At 38.1% G+C, this 21,906-nt stretch overlaps 2 protein-coding genes and 1 long non-coding RNA gene across 4 annotated transcripts in view; 2 read left to right on the top strand and 1 right to left on the bottom strand.

The window, feature by feature from the left end:
* Positions 1–5,654, top strand: part of PHACTR3 (phosphatase and actin regulator 3) — a 158,333-nt gene extending 152,679 nt beyond the window's left edge. For both annotated transcript variants that reach the window (XM_074318348.1, XM_074318349.1), the window contains exons 10-13: positions 298–359; positions 1,274–1,414; positions 3,113–3,189; positions 5,088–5,654. In XM_074318348.1, the coding sequence (XP_074174449.1) occupies positions 298–359; positions 1,274–1,414; positions 3,113–3,189; positions 5,088–5,103 (296 nt within the window). In that variant the 3' untranslated portion in view covers positions 5,104–5,654. The remainder of the gene's footprint in view (positions 1–297; positions 360–1,273; positions 1,415–3,112; positions 3,190–5,087) is intronic.
* A 49-nt stretch (positions 5,655–5,703) lies between these two features.
* Positions 5,704–20,977, top strand: LOC141568328 (uncharacterized). Its single transcript, XR_012491479.1, has 3 exons — positions 5,704–8,860; positions 9,298–9,376; positions 20,845–20,977. It is a non-coding gene; the product is annotated as an uncharacterized LOC141568328 (long non-coding RNA).
* Positions 12,702–21,906, bottom strand: part of SYCP2 (synaptonemal complex protein 2) — a 50,692-nt gene continuing 41,487 nt past the window's right edge. The window contains exons 32-42 of the mRNA XM_019757165.2: positions 20,827–21,052; positions 19,732–19,937; positions 17,824–17,914; positions 17,391–17,543; positions 16,730–16,854; positions 15,587–15,681; positions 15,406–15,505; positions 14,999–15,057; positions 14,766–14,844; positions 14,602–14,658; positions 12,702–13,462 (exon numbers count right to left, since the gene is read on the bottom strand). Coding sequence (XP_019612724.2) covers positions 13,394–13,462; positions 14,602–14,658; positions 14,766–14,844; positions 14,999–15,057; positions 15,406–15,505; positions 15,587–15,681; positions 16,730–16,854; positions 17,391–17,543; positions 17,824–17,914; positions 19,732–19,937; positions 20,827–21,052 — 1,260 coding nt within the window. The 3' untranslated portion in view covers positions 12,702–13,393. The remainder of the gene's footprint in view (positions 13,463–14,601; positions 14,659–14,765; positions 14,845–14,998; positions 15,058–15,405; positions 15,506–15,586; positions 15,682–16,729; positions 16,855–17,390; positions 17,544–17,823; positions 17,915–19,731; positions 19,938–20,826; positions 21,053–21,906) is intronic.

Raw genomic sequence — 21,906 nt, 5'->3', positions numbered from 1 at the left:
TGTTTTCTGTTTCTTCTGAAAATAAATGCACAGCAGCCATCAGTGTGGTTAAGGGTGGCCTGGAGAAGGGCCAGCAGATGGGACTATGACAGAGCGTCCCTTCCAAGTACTTCTGTGTGACAGGGAGAGCAGTGACTGGCACAGGGGGAAAAACGAATTGTGACACGGAAAAAAGTGTCCCCTCCAGGTGACAGCCCACACACAGCTCAGAAATAGGGATGGGGGGAGGAGTGCACCCCCGCTACAGAGAAGAAAGTCTCAACCTGTCCCCTCTGCTTTTGTTTTCATCTTTCACAGAAAGGAACGACCAGACAGAGCAGGAAGAAAGAAGAGAAATCAAGCAAAGGTTGACAAGAAAGGTACTATAATTTAAGCATCACATTTCCTGAATATTAAGGGGCAAGAGGGATGAGAGAAGAGCTGGTTCTGTAGCAAGTGGGATGGGAATGCGAGGCATCTCTCTGTGACCCTGATCAGTGATTTCCAGGGCCACAGTGAACTCACTCCCCAAACACTCGAAAACCAGTGCCGCCCTCCCCAGCGCAGGAGGGGCGTGGTGCGGCAGAACCATCCAGATGTCATTTCCCTTTATTCCCAGGAAGCCAGGTGCTGACTGGGCGTTTCCTCCTTTTATTTGGGGTCTTTATGCAACGCCTAAGCATGCATACCTGGGTATCAGTCTTTTGGTTACCTTTTAGACAATTCGGTCACCTTCAATTTATCTGGAAGCTCCTGATGCAGAAAACCCCATTAGCTCTAAGAGTTGGTTTGCGGGGCTCGCGTTGCTGGGACTTACCCTGGCTGATACCCACGCAGGCAGCAGCTCTGTGCACTCGGAGCTACTTTGGAAGCCCTGACCATCTCTAAACTCAAGTGTTCTGGTGTCTCCACTGTGCTCATAATAATAAAGCCTGTACTGCTTGAAATGAAGAGACGATCCTCCCGGAGCTCGACGTAGGACCACGAGCAGTAGTTAGCATTTGAACTTGATCCGTCCCTGTTTTAAAAAGCTTATCTAACGGCCATTGAAAAGCAGCAGCTGCTGCCGTAAAGTGGGCTCTAAGTTAATTCATCCGCGTTTCCTTGAGCCTGTGCTGTGCTGAAACGGAACAAGAGTGTGTGATTTAAGCCCTTCACATCAGCATCACGTACGGCAGGGCTGTGCCTCACAGTTTTAGTTTTATGTTTATTTCTGGAAATGCACGGTTTGCTTAGAGGACTTTAAGAAAGCTCGTTTGTCTGTGCTCCCTAATGTGATGCTCTTTGGTTTTAGCTTACTCAGAGACCCACAGTTGATGAGCTGCGAGACAGAAAAATTCTGATACGATTCAGCGATTATGTGGAAGTGGCAAAAGCACAGGACTACGACAGACGAGCCGACAAGCCCTGGACGAGACTGTCGGCAGCAGATAAGGTGCAAAGCTGGTCTGTCCGAGCTGGTCACGGCTACAGTACTGGGAGATTCGGCAAATCATATCGTGCCAGGAAGTCTGCTCTTAGGCAGTGGGTGCCATCAGCTGTTCAAATTAAGGCTATGCCTTGACCACATGTTGGTTTCACAAAGATAATCCAGGGTCAGGGTTGTGATTTCAACGAGGGGACGGTTTTGTCCCTAGGGACATTTGGCAATGTCTGGAGACACTTTTGGTTGTCGCAAGTGGGGGTATCTAGTGGGTGGAGCCCAGGGATGCTGCTAAACACCCCACAATGCATAGGACAACCCTCACAACAGAGAATTATCCAGTCCTAAGTGTCAGGAATGTGGAAGTTGAGGAACCTAGTCTGGCGGTGAATCAGAAGTAGGAGAGGCTGGCAAAAGAGACTAGATGGCATAAGTTTAAGCCCAAATGAGCTACAGTAGGGACAGAGACGAGTGGGAGAGAGCCACACTGCTCAGGAAAGCCTCTGCAGTGGACAGGTGACTCTGGAGTCTGACCTGGACTCCAGCCCAGGTGCCTCTAGGACCCTCCTGAGAAGTCTGAATGGAATGGTCAGAGGCGGGAGACCGAGGTGGCAGTGGGTCCCAGAGGCTAAGGGGTGAAGCAGAGGGAATTAACACTCACTGAGCCCCTAGTCGGCCCCATCCTGAACCCAGCCTGTCAGTTGTTTCATTTAATCCTCAAGAAAGGGGGAAAAATCCCTGAGATGCTCTTGAACAGATGACTTGCAAAGGCTCAGAGACGCTAAGGTCTTATTGGTGGTCAAAGTTGGTCGTCTGGCGGGATTTAGGCCTTTAGGAAGAGAATATAATACATTCAGCCAGTGGGTTTGCTGAAATGGCTAAGTGTACCTCACTCTTGCTGAGAATGAATCCGTGAGTTATAAATAAATGCACAACGACACTGCACCAACATGGAGAAACGCAGACGTGTCGGGGTGAGACTGACTCCTGGTTCCCAGGGTCGGCGATGTGCTTGGAGGAACGTGGTCACATGGGGAGCAGAAAGGGTGTCAATGGAGTCAGACCCCCCCAAATCTTTCCACTCAAAGCCTTTCCTTGTCCCAGACGCTGTGTCTGATGTTCTCGGCTCTCCTGGCCGGGGTGGGGGGTTCTCTGAGAGAGAAGTACACGATGAGTGGGCCTTGGGAATCTGGAGCAGGACCAGGCCCCCCAAAAACAGACAAGACTTTGATGCACATCTCACACGCATGCAATGACCATGTTATTTTTCCAATGGTACAAAACAAGTATGTGCTGAAGTTACGTAATCTCTCTGGATTACCTAATTGTGAAATTCCCAGTTTACCAAAAGCTGAACTTGACTCATCACTTTGGTGGTCCTACTTTATAAGCACCCTAAGGACATGCTTGGTCCATCTGATTTGTATTGTGGGGACGCCTGTCTTCTTCCCCCAGCCCAGCAAATAAATTCTCCAAGCACATCCATAGCACTGGCTGTGCACTAGCTTGGTAGGGCCGTGAGGGTGAGCAGAGTCCAAATGGTGAGCAAAAAGTTGCTTCTTTTTCTTTTTTGAACTATATTATAAAAACTAACAGAAGTCAGCGAGTATTCGAGTATTCGGAATGGGTGTTAATCCACACGTATGGTTACTAATTTCCTATGTGAACTTTTTGCTGTCCTGTAAAACAACGTGGTGTTTTACCTTGCAGGCAGCAATCCGCAAAGAACTCAATGAATACAAAAGTAACGAGATGGAGGTGCACGCATCAAGCAAGCATTTGACAAGGTCAGATTTCTATTGGTACAGGTTTCATGATGCTTATTGCGTGGTATTTATTTAAAAAAGAAAATTGCCTTGAAGAACTGTGTATCCAGGTCAACACATTCAGTATTTCTGCAGACAGCTGTCTTTATCAGACAGAATGCTCCCCAATTAAAAGGGGGGTTCGTTCCCATGGTTTCTCCCAGGGCTTGGTGAAAGGCAATTATGTAGGCGAGTACTGCAGTCATTGGTGTTTTTAAGTAGTTGATGCACATTTAAGAAAATTAACTTCACAGCGTGAAAGTGACTAGCCTGTACATTTCACTCCCCTTCTCTAATATTCACAAGTCTCCGGGTTTCTAGGATGCCCGGATTTAGGGGAGTTCTGTGTAATTACTCTCCCTCCCAGTTACGTTTTCCTGTCTCATTTACATTTATAATCACACCTTTAACACAAACTAACGCTCCCCAAAGCTCAAAGAACATTTGTTTCCTCAGCAAATATTTTGAGTATCTATTATGCGTTAGGCACCATTCTAGGTGCTGAGAAAACAACTGTGGGATGAGATCAAGGAGGGTCCCATCTTCATGGCATTTATGTTCCAGTGGGAATATATTGGTCAGTTCTTCCGGACTCAAGACGTTTCCCACCAAGGTGAATCTGTGTCCATGTGACATAAGCAAAGATGGCACAGGCGTCCTTGTTGATGATGTGGTGGGAAGACTTACGTCCCTTTGCTCATTTGGCTGCGTATTCGTTCAGCATTCCCCCCTCCTGTCCAGAGCCATGACGTGTAATACTCCCTGAAGTTCTCATATACCTTGCATCCCAGAGAGGTGAGGTGATGCAGGATGCCTGCGTCCTATTGCTTTGTCATTTCTCCCTTGGTCTAAAGATGCTCAATCCCCGAATACAGAGAAAGGAAACCCTGCTTTCAACTAAAATGATGGATTCCTTTCCTTGTGTCTCTGTCACAAAGTGGCCACAACAATGGTTGTTTAAAAGATCTACTCTGTAAGCTCAATGTAGGGATAAAAACCAGGAACCCTAGAACTCCATCGTGCAAGACAGTTTAGGATGAATGTATCAAGGGCAGAAGAGGAGGCTGGAAAGGCAGGAGAAAACGATGCAAGTAAATAGTCTAAAATGTTTAAGGTTCCCCTTCCCCTGTGACTGGCGTACATTGGGAGGGAATGGATCATTTTATGTTTGATTGTTGAAAACACTCAAAAATGTTTAGGAAATCAACATTCTCCAGTAAAAGGTTCAAAGTTCACTCTGTGTGAAAAAAAAAAGGATATAATTACTACATATTCTATGTGTGGTAATGTCAAAATATTTGTTTTCCTATTATACGTTATTAAAAGAGATGTTGACTAAAGATACGCATTTTCCCTCTTACATCCTTGATAGCTGTCTTAGATGACAGAATTTTAAGAGTGAGCCCCAAACTTGGCATCAGGAAATAATTAAGATTTTTATACCAGCACATCTTTGCACCTGCTGTCAGTTTTTAAAAGAACAATATTTTTAGTCATACGAGATTTTCTTAAGTTTATTAAATGATACCATGAACACATTACCAGCTCTACAAAAGCAAGATCATTAACTTTACTAGTTTGCAATAATTTGTTTCATCCATTCATTACTTCTGATTCAGCAAAGCCCCAGCTTTCTGGGATACTGCAAGGTTTAACTAACGGCTTTCAAAGCAAGTTTTAGGTCGTTTTAAGAATTCAGGCTATAACTCCTTTCTGGGCCCCTTGGGAGCCCTGTGAGGCTGTGCACTACTTTAACCAGTGTTCAGTTTTACAGGTTGGACTTCTAAGAAGCTTTTAATAGCAACAGATTTATTTGTGGATGGTTTTGGAAGTTTTAACTTACAAATGTATAACCTTATTTTTTTCAAAATAATTTCTAGATTCCACAGGCCATAGAGATTTTCTTCTGAGAAGAATTTGCGTTTAATTTTTGATACCAACACTGAGCATTCATCAGGGAACTCTCCTGAAGTTCGGCTCGAGGCCACCTGCTGTGTTTGTGACAGGTGCAGGATCGCACACAGGTGACAACATGGCCGCACTGAGCCGTAAGAGGACACACCAGAGGACACACTCACTGTCTGGTGTCTGACGAGTGAACTGTTGGGGTCAGTTAGGACCCAGAGTCACTCTGCCAGGAGAAAACTGCCTTTCAAGCTTGTTTGCCAGTTCTGCAGTGTGACTGAGGGTGCGCTCACCACTCCACGGACGCTGACGTGAGGGACATGTGACGACGCAATGTCATTAGTGTTATGTTGAAAAGACACTTTTATTCGGATCATGATTAATTTGCGAACTCTTTAAGTTCATGTTACAGAAAATGATTTACTGTATTATACTTTTTCGTTTTTTATATAATGTCTAACAAAACAAAAATACAGCTGCAGCATTTTGATTCCTGTTACTTTTGTTCTTTAATTAAATGACTACTTATTGCAGGAAATCAACCTGGGCTTTCTATTTTCTTGGGGGTGGGGGGTGGGAGAAGAGATTTGTTAGAATCGGGTTCTAGGAAATGAGTCAGGTTTTATGATTTTTGTATTTCTTTTTCTGTGGTTTTATGATTTTTGAGCAACCAGAATCCAGAAAAGAGGATTGCAGCTTCTTGTGTTTTGTTTTGTTTTGTAAATTATGTTAGTATATATGGTTTGTGCCTTGGAAAATCAAATGATCTTTTCCAACTTAAATTTATGTATCACTGAGTAATGAACCTAGAAGTAAGTACTAACTTGTTGAAAAATTCTACCAAGATGAAAATTATGCTTTTTAAGAGTATTTTTAGGTTCACATTTACGAACATGATTAAAAACTGTTCTTAGAGACAAAGGTTGAGATGGAGTGGAGGCGGAAATTTACTCAGCACGAAGGTAAAAAGTCATTTAGGCTCCAAGGGGACCATCAGTGAAACAAAAATACGTGGTCCTTGAAAGGTAATTTTACGTGGCCTCTGAATGAGTGTCCTCTCCAGGTAGGCCTCCGCTCGCTGGCTCCGTGGCCTGCGGCTCGTGGCCCCGGGGCTGGAACCACAGGTGGGCGCCATGCAGCAGGTATCGATTTTCTCTGCAGGAGATCTTCTGTCTCTGTCTCCCAACATTGCTGTGGTTTCTAGATGAAATATCGGGGATAAAGCATCAGCACAGCGCCCGGCACGTCTATGTATCGGAGCCGTGTGAGCCTTGGTGCAGCTGCCAGGTGGCCTGGGCCAACTCTGTGCTGTGTGACCTCTTCCACACATACTACCTCATTGCTTCCCAGTCTGTAAAGACTGCAGTGGGCCCGGCGCCCATGAAAGTTGCTCATCCCTGTGGTAGTCCTTTGTCCCAAGGGCCTGTGCTCAAGCGTAGGTGTTAGTTGAATTAGAGTCTTGAATAGAAATCACCGTTATGGTAGAAAAAGTCCAGCTGTCTCTCTTCCTTGCTGTGTAACCTACAGTGAGTTGTTTGACTTCTCTCAGCCTCAATTTCTCTGTCTATGAAATGAGATATCTAAACGCTTTCTAACTGGAAGGCAGTTCCTTAATTTTATAAACATTTATGTGTATATTGTATATTTAAGAGTATATGTAAGAGTATATGTAATATGTTTATTATATAAGAGTATATGTACCCTATTTTATTCATAATCCATTTTTTGTGGCCAATCAACCTCCAAAACACTAAAGATTTTTTTCTCTGTTTTAAGCTACATATTAGCAGCTCCCTATTCTATATTTTAGTCTATTTAAAATATGAATTGGAGCCCAAATTATTTAAAACTAAGACTTCCATCTCCCTCACATAGAAATAGCCATATATTTACCATGAACCAAAGAAAGGAGTGGGTGCTTCCGTTCTGGAAACCATCCTGGCCCCCAAAGCAGAAAGAAACGGCGCTGCTTAGAAAATAACTCAATGTGCCTTCGGTGAGTGACCCGGTAGAAAGGAAACATGGTTAGGTTTTTAGTCCAAGTCAAGTCCCATAATTGATGGACAAGTAACATTAACAATTAAGACAAAGTACAGGATCCCTGAAGGAGGGTTTGGCTTGGTCCAGTCTCAAGGGTTCTAACATCTCATAGAAACAGGAGACATTTTCATTGTAATCAAAATGTTTAGCAATAGTATCTAACTTCTACCATTGTATTTTTATTAATCATACACCAGTACTCTAAATTGTATTTCCCTATTTCATGTTCTTTATCAAGTAGTGTAGTGGTTAAGACATCAACTGAAACTGATAACCGACTACACATCCTCTGCACCTGCGTCCACAGTCCTGTGAGAGGTAAGTGCTGCAAAATCTCTCATTCTCGCTGGAGGAAAGAATTAAAAAGCAGTTCACAAACCACATGGCACGGTGATTTACGTGTATTATTACATAAATTTACCTATGTTGTATGAATTTGAAGAGAAAGTTTCTATACTTAAGAGCCTGAAGACAGAAAAAAGCAATTTCTGCCTTTTTATTCAATACCAAATACAATATCTGAATTATTAGAATTCTTCATTACTAGCAGTGATCATTAATGAGGTTTTTATGCACTGACATAACAATTCATTTGTTCTATTTTCACAAAATGAAATATGATTAACTATTAAAGTAACAATGACTATTAAGCCATTAAAGAAATTGTTTTCAAGAAGTTTAAAAGTTTAAGAAAACTTAAGGAGTAATTTTCTGAGAGACAATTATTATATTAAATCACTTCTAGAGCATTCATTAAGTTTTAAGCCAGTGTGATAGGGGAAACAGTATATGACATGACTTTATGAAAATTGAAAGGTACTCTGAAATTACATGAGTGATTTTTGGACAATTGAAATGGATTAAAAAAACACCTAAAATCAAGAGGTCCACCTTGTGGACATGCATAGTAATTACAAGCCTAAATTTATTCTATTATATACGGGAGGTGAAAAAATTCTCAGCTACATACCCGCAGCTCCTCAACAGCAAATTCAGCAAAGTCCAGAAATGCAAAATTCTGATTGGACTGTTAAAATTGTGATTGCAATACTCATTTATCCAGTTCTTTTCCAGAGATTTTTTTTTCATATGGAACATTTCATAAGTTGCTCAGAAGAAACTGAACATATTGAAAGTCACACTTGACATACGAAAATATTTTCGACATTAATATAAATTACATGTTTATTTTTCTGTAAACTTATTGATACTGATGATATTAGGAACATATCACTAGTTCATAGTTAGACAATGTTGCGCTAGAATGAACAATGGAAAAGGTCCCACTTATCAGTCCCATAGCTCTGAAAACAGAACGGTATTTTATATTTAGAGGAATAAATAACTTCTATGTCTCTAACATCAATTACAAATCTCCTTAGATGTGGACAGGGAAATTCTTTAAAAATCACATTTTCTTGGCAATAAGCAATGGTAGGGAATTTGGATATGGCATATATGCTGAACATTTTTGAAGCTGAAAACAAGCTATATTATTTTCTAAATGCAGTTTATTCTCCCTTTTCAGAGCTACGTGTACTGAAAACCACGACCTAGGTGTGCACCCTAGGAATCCGGCGTCCACCTCCATCCAGCCCACTTTCCACCCAGAGGACTTGGTGTTATACTGGTGACCCCTCGTGTGACACAAAGCCGTCTCAGGAACCATAACGTCTGCTCCATTTTGGACATTGCAACTTATTTCCTGGTATGTTATTGTGCTCAAAGTTCTACTTTAGTTGTTTACTCATAGCATTCATGATCCCTTCCACACTGATTCGACCCCAGAGGTTAAGGGACTGAGAACTAAGTATGAATCCATGTGCGATACATGTCACTGGTTAGCTGCTGACAGGTGGGGACAGAGTGGCTGAGGAACGCCCTCTGCAGCTGTGGAGTGTCACACTAGTCCCTGAGTTCAGCGTGGGCAGAGTTGGTCACTGCAGATGCAAACTCAACCTCGAGTTAAGTGTTGGAGGACAGGCAGCCTACACACAATCACAGGACTTGCTGGGCGTCCAGTGTCAGGAGCTGGTGGCGTTTAGGTCTCGTTAGGAAGGCTGCAGAGTTAATATTTAAGTTTTTGCCTGGCTGTACTAATACTTTTCTCTTTCATGTCTTTTTTCATATATTCTTCTGGAACAGAACAGTTAATACTTTATAGCCCCACTTGGCTGAGGAAGTGTGGAAAACCTCTACCAAATGGTGTTAAATTGTGATCCAGGTAAGAAATATAAGTCATTAGCTACAATTATCATTTATTTTTAATGCATTTAAAATAGAAAAATCAAGAAGTGTTAGCTATATTAGTTGATTAACTATCTTTAGCCTCTGCTAATGCAAAATTGATTTAAATCATTATCTCTGTTATATAGTAAGATAAGTTGAGAAATAAATTTTATAATAAGAACAGAGATCTCATCTTTAAAATTTTTCTTCTAAACTCAGGGTCTTGCAAACTACAGCTCATAAACCAAATCTGGCCCACTTTTTTGTTTTTTAATGGCCTGCAAGCATTAATGATTCTTACATTTTTGAATGGTTACATTTACTGTTTATACAAGTACCTACATGATATCCTCAACTTTACCTTTTGACCTAAAAGTCTTAAACACTTACTGTATGGCTCTTAAGACCGTTTGCCTACTCCTGCTCTGAAATTATTTTTTTAAAGTTTAAATATATAATAGGAAAATTACACAGAACGAACTCAAAGTTAAATTGTTTATAAATAAGCTTAAAAAATTTTAACACCAAATGCTACAAATTTCAACCTCATTGTAAACTCTTTGCTGAGTCATACAGTGATGTACAAAAGTTTTTTACAATTTTGGTGACTTCACTTTTTTTTTTCCGTGTCACCGGTACTTTTGGTGTTATATTTATGAATCTGGATGCCAAATCTAAGGTTATGAAGATTTACTTCTAAGTTTTTTCCAAAATTTTTGATCCATTTAATTTTTATATGTGGTGGAAGGTAAGGTTCCAAACTTATTATTTTGTGGCTATGCAGTTGTCCCCAAACCATTTGCTGAAGAGACTATTCTTTCCTCATCAAATGAGTCTTGGCACCTTTGATGAAATTCAATTGACCATAGAAAAACAGGTTTATCTCTGGATTCCCAATTCTATTCCATTGGTCAGTATATCTATCCTTATAGAAGTACCACACACTGTTTTGGTTAATTTAGCTTTTTAGTATTAAATTGGGAAGTATAAGTCCTTCAACTTATTTTTTTCAAGATTATTTTGCTATGTAGGGTTCTCTTCTTTTCTATATGACTTTTAGGAATGGCTTTTTCATTTCACAAAAAGGCCATTGGGAGTTTGGATTGGGATTGATTGCATTAAGTCTATAGCTTGCTTCAGGGAGTACTGCTGTTTTAACAATATTAAGTCTTGCAACTGAGGACCATGGGATGTCTTTCCACTTATGTCTTCTTTAATTTCTTTCAACAATGTTTTGTGGTTTTCAGTGTACAGTAAACCCTCACTTAATGTCATCAATTAGATTCTGTGACCTTAAGCGAAATGCGGTATAATGAAACCAGTTTTAACACAGGCTAATTGGTATATGAGTTAAGTTCCTGCAGCATGTCATTGTTATAATGAAACAATGTTTAATGAAATGATGTTATTCGAGGTCCTGCTGTACAAATCTTGCACCTCCTTTGTTAAATTTATTCCTTTTAATATGCTGTATTTTGTTGAGGAAATTTTTCATGTATATTCATAAGGGATTTAATCTTCTACCTGTTTATCTTAGTCTAAATAATGGTTTATCAATTTTCTTGACCATTTCAAAGAACCAACTTTTGGTTTTATTTTCTGTTTTGTTATTTTATCTACACGGTAATCTTTATTATTTCCTTCCTTCTGACAACTTAGGGCATAGTTTGATCTTTTCCTAGTTCTTTAAAATGTAAAGTTGGGTTATTGATTTGAGAGCTTTCTTCATTTTTAATGTATATAAATTTCCAGCTGTGAATTTCCCTCTGAGCACTGCTTTCACTGCATCATGTAAGTTTCAGTTATTGCATTTTTATTTCTCCCACAGTATCTTCTAATTTACCTTGTGATTTCTTCTTTGACTCATTGGTTATTTAAGAGTGTTATCATTGGAGAGTTCTAAGTAAGGGAGTGACATGGTATGACTTGTGATTTAGCCAGACTAGATTGGCTGCTAAGTAAATAAAGGATTGTGGAAAGGCAACTATAAATGCTGGAGGCGGTTGCAGTTGTCTATGTGAGAAATGATATTAACACTGTCAAAGGTAGTGCAGTGGAAGTGATGGGAAGTAGACACGTGGAACATATTGTCGTAGTAACGACTGTAGGGCTTGTTGATCAACTAACTGGCCAAAGGAAAAAGAGAAACAGGAATTCTATGTTCTGGCTTGACTAATTGGGTGAATAAAAGACATTTACTGAGATGGAAGGACAAGGGTTTGTTTTTGTTTTTTTCCCCCTTTGGTGATGAGAAAGAATGCAGAGGGAGAGAAATCAAGAGTTTTGATACTATAGATGCGTATTAGAACTGTCAATAAAGCAGTGTATATGGCATTGAGATGTGCAAAGTAAACGTCAGAACTTTTCTACCTTTGGAAGTCATCAACACAAAGATGGTTATTATATGGGACCAGATGCAATTACCTAAGGAGAAAGTGACAGACTAGGAATGAGCCCCGGATTGAGGCAAAGGAAGGCCAGGAAAGAGGCAAGACAGGGTGGAAAATGTATGCCAGCCAAGGGTGAAATGGCATTGAGAAGCTGAGTAAGACGACAGAATTAGCTTCAGTAAGCTAAATCACTGGTAAGTTTGATTAAAGGAGTTTCAGTGAAATAGTAGGGACAGAAGCTGGACTGAGGGACGGTAAGGAGCAAACAGGAAGTGCATACGTTGAGCTAGTAATTAAAGGTAATTTAGTATGTTCAATAGGTGAGTAGAGAATGACATGGCGAGGGCAGCAGTTAGTTAGAGAGGAACTGGGTGTAAAGAGCTTTTGTTTGTTTTTAAATAAGTGTGGGCTTATACACCAGGATAGAGAAGTCAAAGACAATAGGGTCCACAACACTAGTAGGGGATTGTCCTGAAATAAAGAGGCAACTCTGATTTTCAGATTGTGGAATGAGGAGAACGGGAATCAGTATGATGTAGGATGTAAGAGTCTTGTCCATCTGGCCAAACATGTCATGATACGGTTCTAACAGTCTTACAGGGCAAAGCAGACTTGCAACTCCTGAGACGTCTTTAATGTTAGAGTTGTCACTGTCCTTTAAATAGCATTCCCACCACCCAGTCACTAAATCTTACTGATGTTAGTGACTGACTAAAGCTAAGAAACCACTTTTACCACGGAATTTAAATCCTGGTAGGATTCAAGCCCTCCAACTCCCATTAAGCAGCTAAGTGAGGCATCTAAGGCTGCTCAGTATTGTTATGCTTTGGATACCTGATTGGAGGGGGAGGTTTAGTTTGACCCAGGATTTGTAAAATAGGAAACCCATTTACAAAATAGTTTTAGAATAGTTATCCAAGTGACACAGCATTTATTTCAACTTTAATATACACTTACAGCAAACTACATTTGTATTCATTTTTATAAATCAATCTATCAAATTACTATTACAAGGAACAGGAGTTTAATAACAGCCTGCTATGAGTTAAGACTTCTACCTAGAACTGAAATATAGTGACTATTTCAGGCTATGTTGTGCCTTCTAATACTAGAGCCATAATTGAATAACTATACCTCCAACAGCGTGCTGCAAGTACCAGCTTACACTCAGGTAAACATTGGAAATCAAAGACTTCTTCTAAGCATGCTTACATTTTTATTATTTGTAGATCTTCTGAACAGGTAAACTAATAATACTTTATCATTTAGTCCAAACTATATTCATTTTATATAAATTTTAGCTTATTAAACTAGTTTTGTAAGTGGTTTAGTTAACTCAGTAATATTTGTCTAATGCAAATGTTACTACAGTAAGAAGCCAATTCCTTTTACTGTTTGGTTCCCCAAAATTCTCTCTCTAAAAAAAGAGTGGCATTGTGTAGACAGGTTTTTTGGGCTTAGAGTCATGTTATAATGTTTTTTTTTCATCCACAAGACATGTACCTGAGTTCAAAGGTCAAAGGTTGGGTGACAGTTCTTTTTCTCTTTGTGGGGCCACTCTGGTATTTTCGGTTATATACGGAGTCATTGGATAAAACTTGATAACAACTAGGTATCACACACTAACACTTCTCAGGAGCCACGAATAATGACAGCAGTCCTTTGCGTACATTACAAAGCTCCTCTTCTTGCTATGGCCAAGAAAAAGAAATTACATTTTAAATGATCATTGTAAAACCATCAAAACAGAAAGACACTCAGCTAGCAAGGCTTCATTTCCAAACAGCCCCTTCCATAAAGCTACCGTGTATTAGCGCTCACGCTGGCTCTTCCCAGGGTCCGTTCCTAGACAACCACAGACTTCTGTGATCCTCCCTGATCATCTAGAGCAGGGGTCTCCAACCTGCGGCCCGCGATCCATTGTTAATCGGCCCGCAGCAAATTCCAAAAATATATTTAGTTTACTGAAATAAACCTGGTGAGGCAATACGTACTTCACCTCAAGTGAGTGGCCCGGCTGTTTGTGTATTTTACCGCATGTGGCCCTTGGTGAAAACCGTTGAAAAAAGTTTGGACACCCCTGCTCTAGATGATCCATTGAGAGAAGACCTTTAGTCTTTTAAATCCCAAATCAATGAAATTTAGATTTGCTATTTCAAAGGACAAGTAAACTATAGTCTAGAGAACAATTTGCACAGTGCTCAGTCGGGTTGACTGGCATGTCTGCTTCAAGCTGAACTGTCTCAGTCAAGCATCTTGATCTCCAGCTGTCCCAGGACTGAGGTTCTAGGAAAATGTATCAAGTGTACGAACAGATCCTGCCTACAAAGACTGCACCAAAGTGGACGTGAGAATGCCTCCCCTCTTGGAGAAAACTCCGAAGACACAGTCGCATGAGCAGAGCCCTCAGACCTCACAAAGGGTACTTCCCCCGCCAAAGCCGCTGCTGGCTGGAAGACCTTTGCAAAGTCCACTACTTTCCCCTCCCTACCTCTATAAATGAAGTCTTGTTTCCAGTAGATCTGCCCTGACACCCCCTTCTTCCTGAGAACTCTGCAGGACGGAGTTCAGCAGCAGTGCACAGAAATCATTCTTCTAGTTCATTTTTAAATTTGCAGTTGATATTTTTTTTCTTTAGGAGGGACTCATTATTTAGATCACCCCTATTTTACTATAAAGATGCTTCCATGATTCTAATTTAAATAACTAAGTCACTGGACTAAAACCACCTCCTCTATCCAAAAAGAAAGAAGAAAAAACTGTGAAAGAATTTCCCCTTACAAAAGCACTATAGATTATTCCATTTGAAAAACCCAAGCTAAACATTTACCATTTCCTTAAGAAGCTTGGCTTGCAGCTTTTTCATGTTTTCTTTCATGAAATACATCTGTAAAATAATATTTTCCCAATGAAATTTACTATAAAATGCTCACAGCAGAAGACACGTTAGACTAACTACTACTGAGAAATTATATAACAATATGAAATTGATACCTCAGATGTACAAATAGTTTTTTCACGATCAGGGCTGTAGAAGACGTTTTTATCCAATGAAGCTTTCAGAAAGTGAAACCTAACAAGTAAAATGATGAAAAGTTACCTTTCAATTTGTGAGGAATTCAGATTAAATTGATATAGTACATTTAATTAAAAATTTTAAATAATATAATCCTATTAATTTAAAATCAAATTTTATAGATTCCAGTGATTAAAAATGTCATACCAACCTCCCCAGTTCATTTTTTTGATAGGTACCGAACTTCTGAAATGTCTTTTCCCAAAAGTCCTAAATTTTAAAATACAAAATATAGTTACACTTTAATATGATTAAAAATTCAAACTTGACGGAAGAATTTACTATATTTCCATTATGTCTAATTTAAATAAACAACTTGGCTATATGCTAAGAATGTTCCAGATGTCATACACTCAGTGTTCAGATAAATAGTGCAAGTAAAATCTCTCACGATTTCTCCCTTATTCTCAAAGGTATTCATCATAAACTTAAGTCTGTAACTTAAGGGTGTTTATATGAAACACTAAACACAGAAGGTCAACAGGTTTTCCTGAGTGTAGCTCTTTAAAAATGAGGTTTCAAAATTTTTTAAAAATTTAAATTCTTAAAAGCACAAACCACAGATTCCTTCTCCAAATCTTTTAAACACTGTGCATCTTCTTCAAAATTCTCCAGCTCCCGTATGATGCTGAATTGGAATTTATCAAGTTTTTTGGTCCTATTAAAGAAACAAAGTAAGATTATTTTAAAAACTATAGGACTCAGAACATACAGCATTCAGAAGGTTTTTATTACACACCTGTATTCCTGAATCTTATGAGTCACTGTTTTCAGATGGTGTTGAGCTGTTTTCAAAGACTTCTTAGAAAAATAATCTATCAATTTTTGGCGGACCTGAAAAATACTCATTATTTACAAAATAACAATGTAACCAAGACTATGTTAAGAACGAAGCCTTTAAATGTAACTTAGAAAAGTGAAAAATTAAAAACTCAGCAGAGTGTTAATAGGCAAGCTCAGGCAGAGCAGGGTCTGGTTCCTTTAGGAAGGCTTTGCCTAAGGGGTGAGGTGGTAATATTTTCATAAGGACCCCACACTCTACAATATTTTAGAAAAATGTGAGTAATTATAATTCTCTTCAGGAACACAGCCTAAAAGTTATACTCAGAATTATTTACTATCATTTTTCACAAAACATCTATTCACATCCAGCCACAGACGCATAACAGAATATGTGAATTAGGGCTTCTCGGTTTAGACTAGGTCAACCTTGGATAAATCAAAACAAAATAAATATATAGAATCTTAATTTCAGATTTTACCCCAAAATAGAAGAAAAAGGCAAGGAAGAGGCAGGGCTGAAAACCTGTGCAGAAAAAATATAGTTTATTAACAGGAGGGCAAAAAGAACTATTGTAAATATAGGCATGCAAGAAAAAGAGATGGGCGGAGCAAACATTAGAAACTAAACATTGTTTGAGAGAGTAGCTGTGCAGACACGAGCACATGGCACCTCAGTGATGAAGGCCACCTACACACAGAGCTGGTAGAACCCAGTGAAATGGGGTTTGCTCCTCTGACTGGGTCGCTTATCTTCTTTCCCAGGGCCTCACTAGCGGTCACCTCTGTGAGATCTAAAACATAGTAAAGGAGGCATGAAAAGACAGAAAAAGAAAAGGCACAGAAAAATCATAATGTTAAACAAATTAAAAAGGAAAATAGGACAAAGAAAGAACCCGTAGAAAAAGAATAGGGATAATGCACAGATTTTAGAGGAAAAACTCGCTCATGAGATAAGGCGTTCACCTCAGAATCATTCCAATTTTCCACGAGTACATGACAAAGTTGTTGTCAAAGGATTAAACAGGCTGGTAGTTTGGTAGAAAAGTGTGGCATATTATCATATTGTTGGGGATAAGTCATAATTTAAAGAATAACTCACATTTAATTGCTTTCTAAATTCTGTATTAAATTCTTCACACATGTCTACACGTGAAATTTCAGATTTCCGGTTCTCCCCAGAAATAGAAAAGGCATTTGTTGATAACAAAGATACACTTTCAGATCCTGAAAAAATGAAGACAATCAGCCAAAGTTAAAATATGTATTCTTACAAATTTAGACTTACTGGTCACGAGGCTGGAAACAAATCTATCTTATTTTCAGATTCTACGTGCAATCTAAGGATTATGAAATCAAAGGCAGACCTCATTAATTTTTAAATTTAAAAATATTTTGATTTATAAAAATCCATTTGGCATGGGGATTAAGGCAGTAATGGTACATTAAAACGGAAGATTTTTGGATTTTTTTTTTTAACATTGAAGTAGTGAAAACGAGTTATTAACCCAAGCTAATAAGTTCATACTCTAGTAAAACTTATATGAGGTAATTAGTGATAGAAAGATGAGGGATGTTTGAGTAAAAAAGACCTTTACTACATGATGCACATAAAGTGAACTTTGTGATGAAGCATTCTCCTCCTTGGACTTAACCAAAGATGTCTTTACAAAAGGATATGTTTTGTGGATGGAATCATTCAAGATCGAAGAAAGTACTGTCCAAAACAATTGCATTTTGACATATGCACATGACCTACATACCTTTGTCAGTGTGATGAGCTGCAGCTTCCATTTTAGACAGTTTTCTGGCAAGGAAGTTTGCTCTTAATTCTTCCTCTTCCAATCCTACTTCGTAGGAATTAACTAGATTATCTTCTATGTACATTCGTTTGCGACTAAGATGGGGTGTAGGGCCTTGGGAACAATTAAAAAATAATAGTGCTACAGTCTTGATGTAAAATACCTAATATTTTCTTGTTTTTATGAAAAAAGCCTTTGTTTCGATTATTTACTTTGTTTTAGGCAACTGTGCGTTAAATTCTATGTAGTTCCTTATTTTCATTTTGACATTAAGTAAATTGAATACTGGTATGACTTAAAATATATAATCCCTTTAGATGAAATTGCACAGTAGTATTTCAGTAATTAACTTGTGTTTTGTTTTTGTTTTTTAAGCAAGGCTATGACTACAAACCTGATCCATGAGCAGAGTTACGGGGCATGTTACACCGTATTTTCTCTCTTCTTTCACTAGATGTGTTTAATGGGCATGCTGAATGACTTTCCTAAAATATACATCAGAAATTAGAAAAAAATACCATAAGTATTTTCAGATTCATCTCTGACCATCTTTCTCAAACCCAAAAGCCATAAATTGCCAATGCATTAACCTAAATTCTCAGGTTGACTTCAATCTTAAATTATAGTAATAGTTTTGATCTGGCTTTTGTGACTACTCCTGCTTTTCTATTTCTCCTCACTCGGATTTTGATTTGAGTCAGAAAATGGGGAGCCATAGAAAATAAGTTTAAACTCTTCTTTCAAGCTCTTCTTTTCAAGTTTCTTTTAAGACACATCTTTTTCATCTAACCTTACGTTTTACTGTTTCAATGCACAGGTTTCTTTCTTCCAAATTAGTTTTTTTCCTATTTCATGAAAATGCATGTCCACTCCAGTTCCCTTCCTTTACTTAGATTACTGTTCTCTCTCCACTTAGTCTGTACGTACCCCCCTTCCACTTACGTCTAGGTCAGATCTTAGCCCTTTCCAAGCTGTAAAATTCTGTCTTAACTTTCTGTATGTTACAGATTATCAAATTTTTGTTACTGGATTGATGGACTTTTATAGTGGCAAAAAGCTCAACCGAATTCTGAAACCAGTAAATCCTAGTTAGAAATCAGTAAGCCAGGGACTCAGCAGCTATATCCTCACTATTTAACACCTTATTACTTCTCATTTTTAAAATTTCAACTTTTTTCTATAATCAAACCATCCTACATATTTTAAACAACAGGTTTTCAGGTAATAACAGTGGAAAATATTAAATTATAATTATAGTAAAAGCTAGTAATCGATTCTTATCAGATCATCTTAGTTTAAGGAAAGTTTGACAGCTATAAACCCTATATAACTCCCTTTCTCTATGATTTTCACTGGTATTTGCAGGTTCAAGTTCCATAAACTGTTTTTCAGAACTGTAACTGCTTGCATTTGAATAACTGTTGCAATTTTGTGTTTCTTGAGCAAGTACCACAGAATTTACATTTTTTTTCTATTCACAACAGTGTTATTCTTAATTGGAGTAGGCCTGGACTATTAATAAACAAGTCATATAGAAACCCAAAGAAAGTAAAAAAATTATCTAAAGCCAAAAAAAAAACCAAAAAAAAACATTTAAACCAAAACGACTTAAATTATGAGAGAATAATTCATCTGCTGCTAAATTCAACACTTGTTCATAATTAAAAGGAAAAATAAAAGCACGTAGATAACCAGACCATTATCCTGATAACCAGTATTTACTCAAAACTATGGATAAGCATGCCTGCTAGTACGATATCTATTTAACATTGCTCCAGAGGTCATTGTCATCTTGAAAATATAAAGACTAGAAAGTATACGGACTGGAATGGAAAATGAAAACATTTTGATGCGTAAAAGTTTATGATTGTCTACATTCAAAATCCAAGAGATTCGAGGCAGGCAATTATGATAGAATGGCCAAGGTTGTTGGAGATAAAAAAAAAAAAAATCAATAGTTTCTATACGAAAGCAAAAAATTAAACCCAGAAAACACAAAATTTTTAGGTTTTTTTTCCAATACAGCAAAAAGGAAACACATACAACATTTAGGAATTAATCTAACAAGAAGTATAATTTTATTTATGGAAGATTTGGCACAACTTTGTTGGAAATAAGACCAAAAAGTAGAGAAAAAAATGAAATATGTGAAGGAGAAAGCTCAATAGTAATATTGGGAAATGATAATTCTTCACTTACGGAAACAAATTTATATGGACAATCAAGGGCCAAGAAAATTTAGAAGTAGAAGAATGAGACTGGGTGGGGGTGGGGTGGCTTTCATATGTATATAAAATCTTACCAGAAAGGATGACTGAAGAACTGGTGAGCGACTTTCTCTTGTACATAGTAAATTTTTCTCACTGTTTTTGGGTGACTTTATTGGCCCTCCAACTCCATATTCGCTGTTTAAGGATTCAGGTGATGAAGTTTTTGGATAAGGTGATTTGGATTTTGTTATACACTCATAATCCTGAGTAAAATCCCTTTCTGTTATTTCCTCCATACCTATATTATTGCCTCACAAAACACAAACAAAAAAGAGATGGCAGGTGTTATCACTGATGTCTGCTTTAGAAACAGTATGATTTATTTAAATTCTAAGAATACAGTAATTTATTAAATCCTCAAATCTTAGGTGTTTTTAAAAAGGATGCCCTTTCAATAAATCAAGACCAAATTATGTTTAAAACATTTTATAAGACTTTGAAAAATATTAATGGTTCAATTTAAAATGTAACTCTAACCATAAGAACTTTCAAAACATTTTCAAACAAAAGTATCTATAGTAGGAACTGCTCTATAATGATCAACCTGTTCTGACGTCATAGCCAGTACTGTCATATATTAAAGTCACAGAATTTTCTGGTTGGAATGGCTTGGGAAATCATTTGGTCTAAATCCTTCATATACAGATGAGGAAATTCATGGCTGAAATAAGTCTTAGTATAAATGAATTCTCAGACAGTGTTCAGATCAAATCAGGGTATATGCACCTGTCTTCTGAGTATGTATTTATCTGACATGACAGTGGTCCCAAGCATTATGAAAATATTCTAGAAAAGAACAAAATAGCTAACTTTAGAGGTAGTATACATTAACTGATTTGTCTTGAATTTTAACTGAAATTATGGACACTTAGAAATGCTTTCAAGTATCCTTAAATGGACTGAAATATATAAAAAGTGCAAACACTGTAGTGTTATAACATTGTTCCCAAATAGTCTTAGCCAAGACCAAGTTCCAAGCACTGACTAGTTTAACTAGTTTAAAGATGAAACTTTGACTACCTATGATCTTAAATATATACCCCTTAAATTTAGTCTTCAAATTATATTTTCATATAGAGTTATAATAGAAAATTAAAATATTCAAACTAAAGAAAAAATATACTGACCTCTCATCACCTCTACAGATGATGGGCTCCCAGACAAAGGCATAGGAGATGATGGACCTCCAGATGAAGGCCTCGGAGGTAAGTCAAGGCTATTATCTCTTGTAGCATCTTTCAGCAAAGATGAGTTTTTCCATTCTTCTGATATATCATTTCGTGTCTTGGTGGAGATGGCATCCTGTGCTTTCTTTGACAGCTTTGTGGTTTTGCTTCTGGAACGGGTATTCTCCTAAATGTATTGATAACTTTGAAATTACACTAGATGCAAGCAATTTATACTTGGACAAATAAAACAATTTAATTAACTCATATTGAAATATTTACTAAATGTCTTAAATTACTATATACAGGCACAGCAGGGGCCATGGCATGAGTAGTGAAAGACTTTCCAGTTTTGTAGAAAACATGATGAATTCACAGGAAAATATCATACAGACCCCATAATAAATACCATAAGAGATACAAATAAAATACTCGTAAGGGTTCGAAGGCAATCATATTCAGTTTAGGGAAACCAGAGCGAGTTCTGGGTCTCCTGGCCCAGGAGTTTGAAAGCAGCGAGCGGGTGGTGAGGGAAGGAGTTTTGAGAGCACAGAGGGCTGCTGATACAGCAGAGAAGCACAGGCCTTGTTTTAGAGTCACAGGTTGGTTATTCCAACCATTGCAGCTCTAGGGGTAACTGGGGAAGAGGGGAAGTCAGCATGGGAAGTTATTTGGAGGCTTTGAATGGCTGACTATCTGGAGATATTCAGGGTATTTAATTGAAAAGCGATAAGATGAGAGGGGCCTGGGAAGACTTATCTGACTATATGTACAGTAAATTAAAGTAAGGAGTGATAGATAGTGTGGCGATAAGTTATGAAGTCCTTAAAGTCTTCCAGGGTAAGAGAGAACAAAGTTACAAACAAGGGGAGATGGGGGTTTAATGATTTAAAATCAGAACAGTGTCATGGTCAGAGAACTGCCTTCAGTGACAGACTTTTGGGATTCAAACCTTTGTTTTACTACTTGCTAGCTGTGGGACCTTGGGCAAGTTCCTTCGTCTCTCTGAGTCTCAATTTTCTCATTTGTAAAATGAGGTGT

The sequence above is a fragment of the Rhinolophus sinicus genome, linkage group LG13 (genome assembly GCF_036562045.2).
Source record: "Rhinolophus sinicus isolate RSC01 linkage group LG13, ASM3656204v1, whole genome shotgun sequence".
NCBI lineage: Eukaryota > Metazoa > Chordata > Mammalia > Chiroptera > Rhinolophidae > Rhinolophus > Rhinolophus sinicus.
Note: the sequence above shows the minus strand (reverse complement) of the source record. Positions and strands in the feature narration are given on the sequence as shown.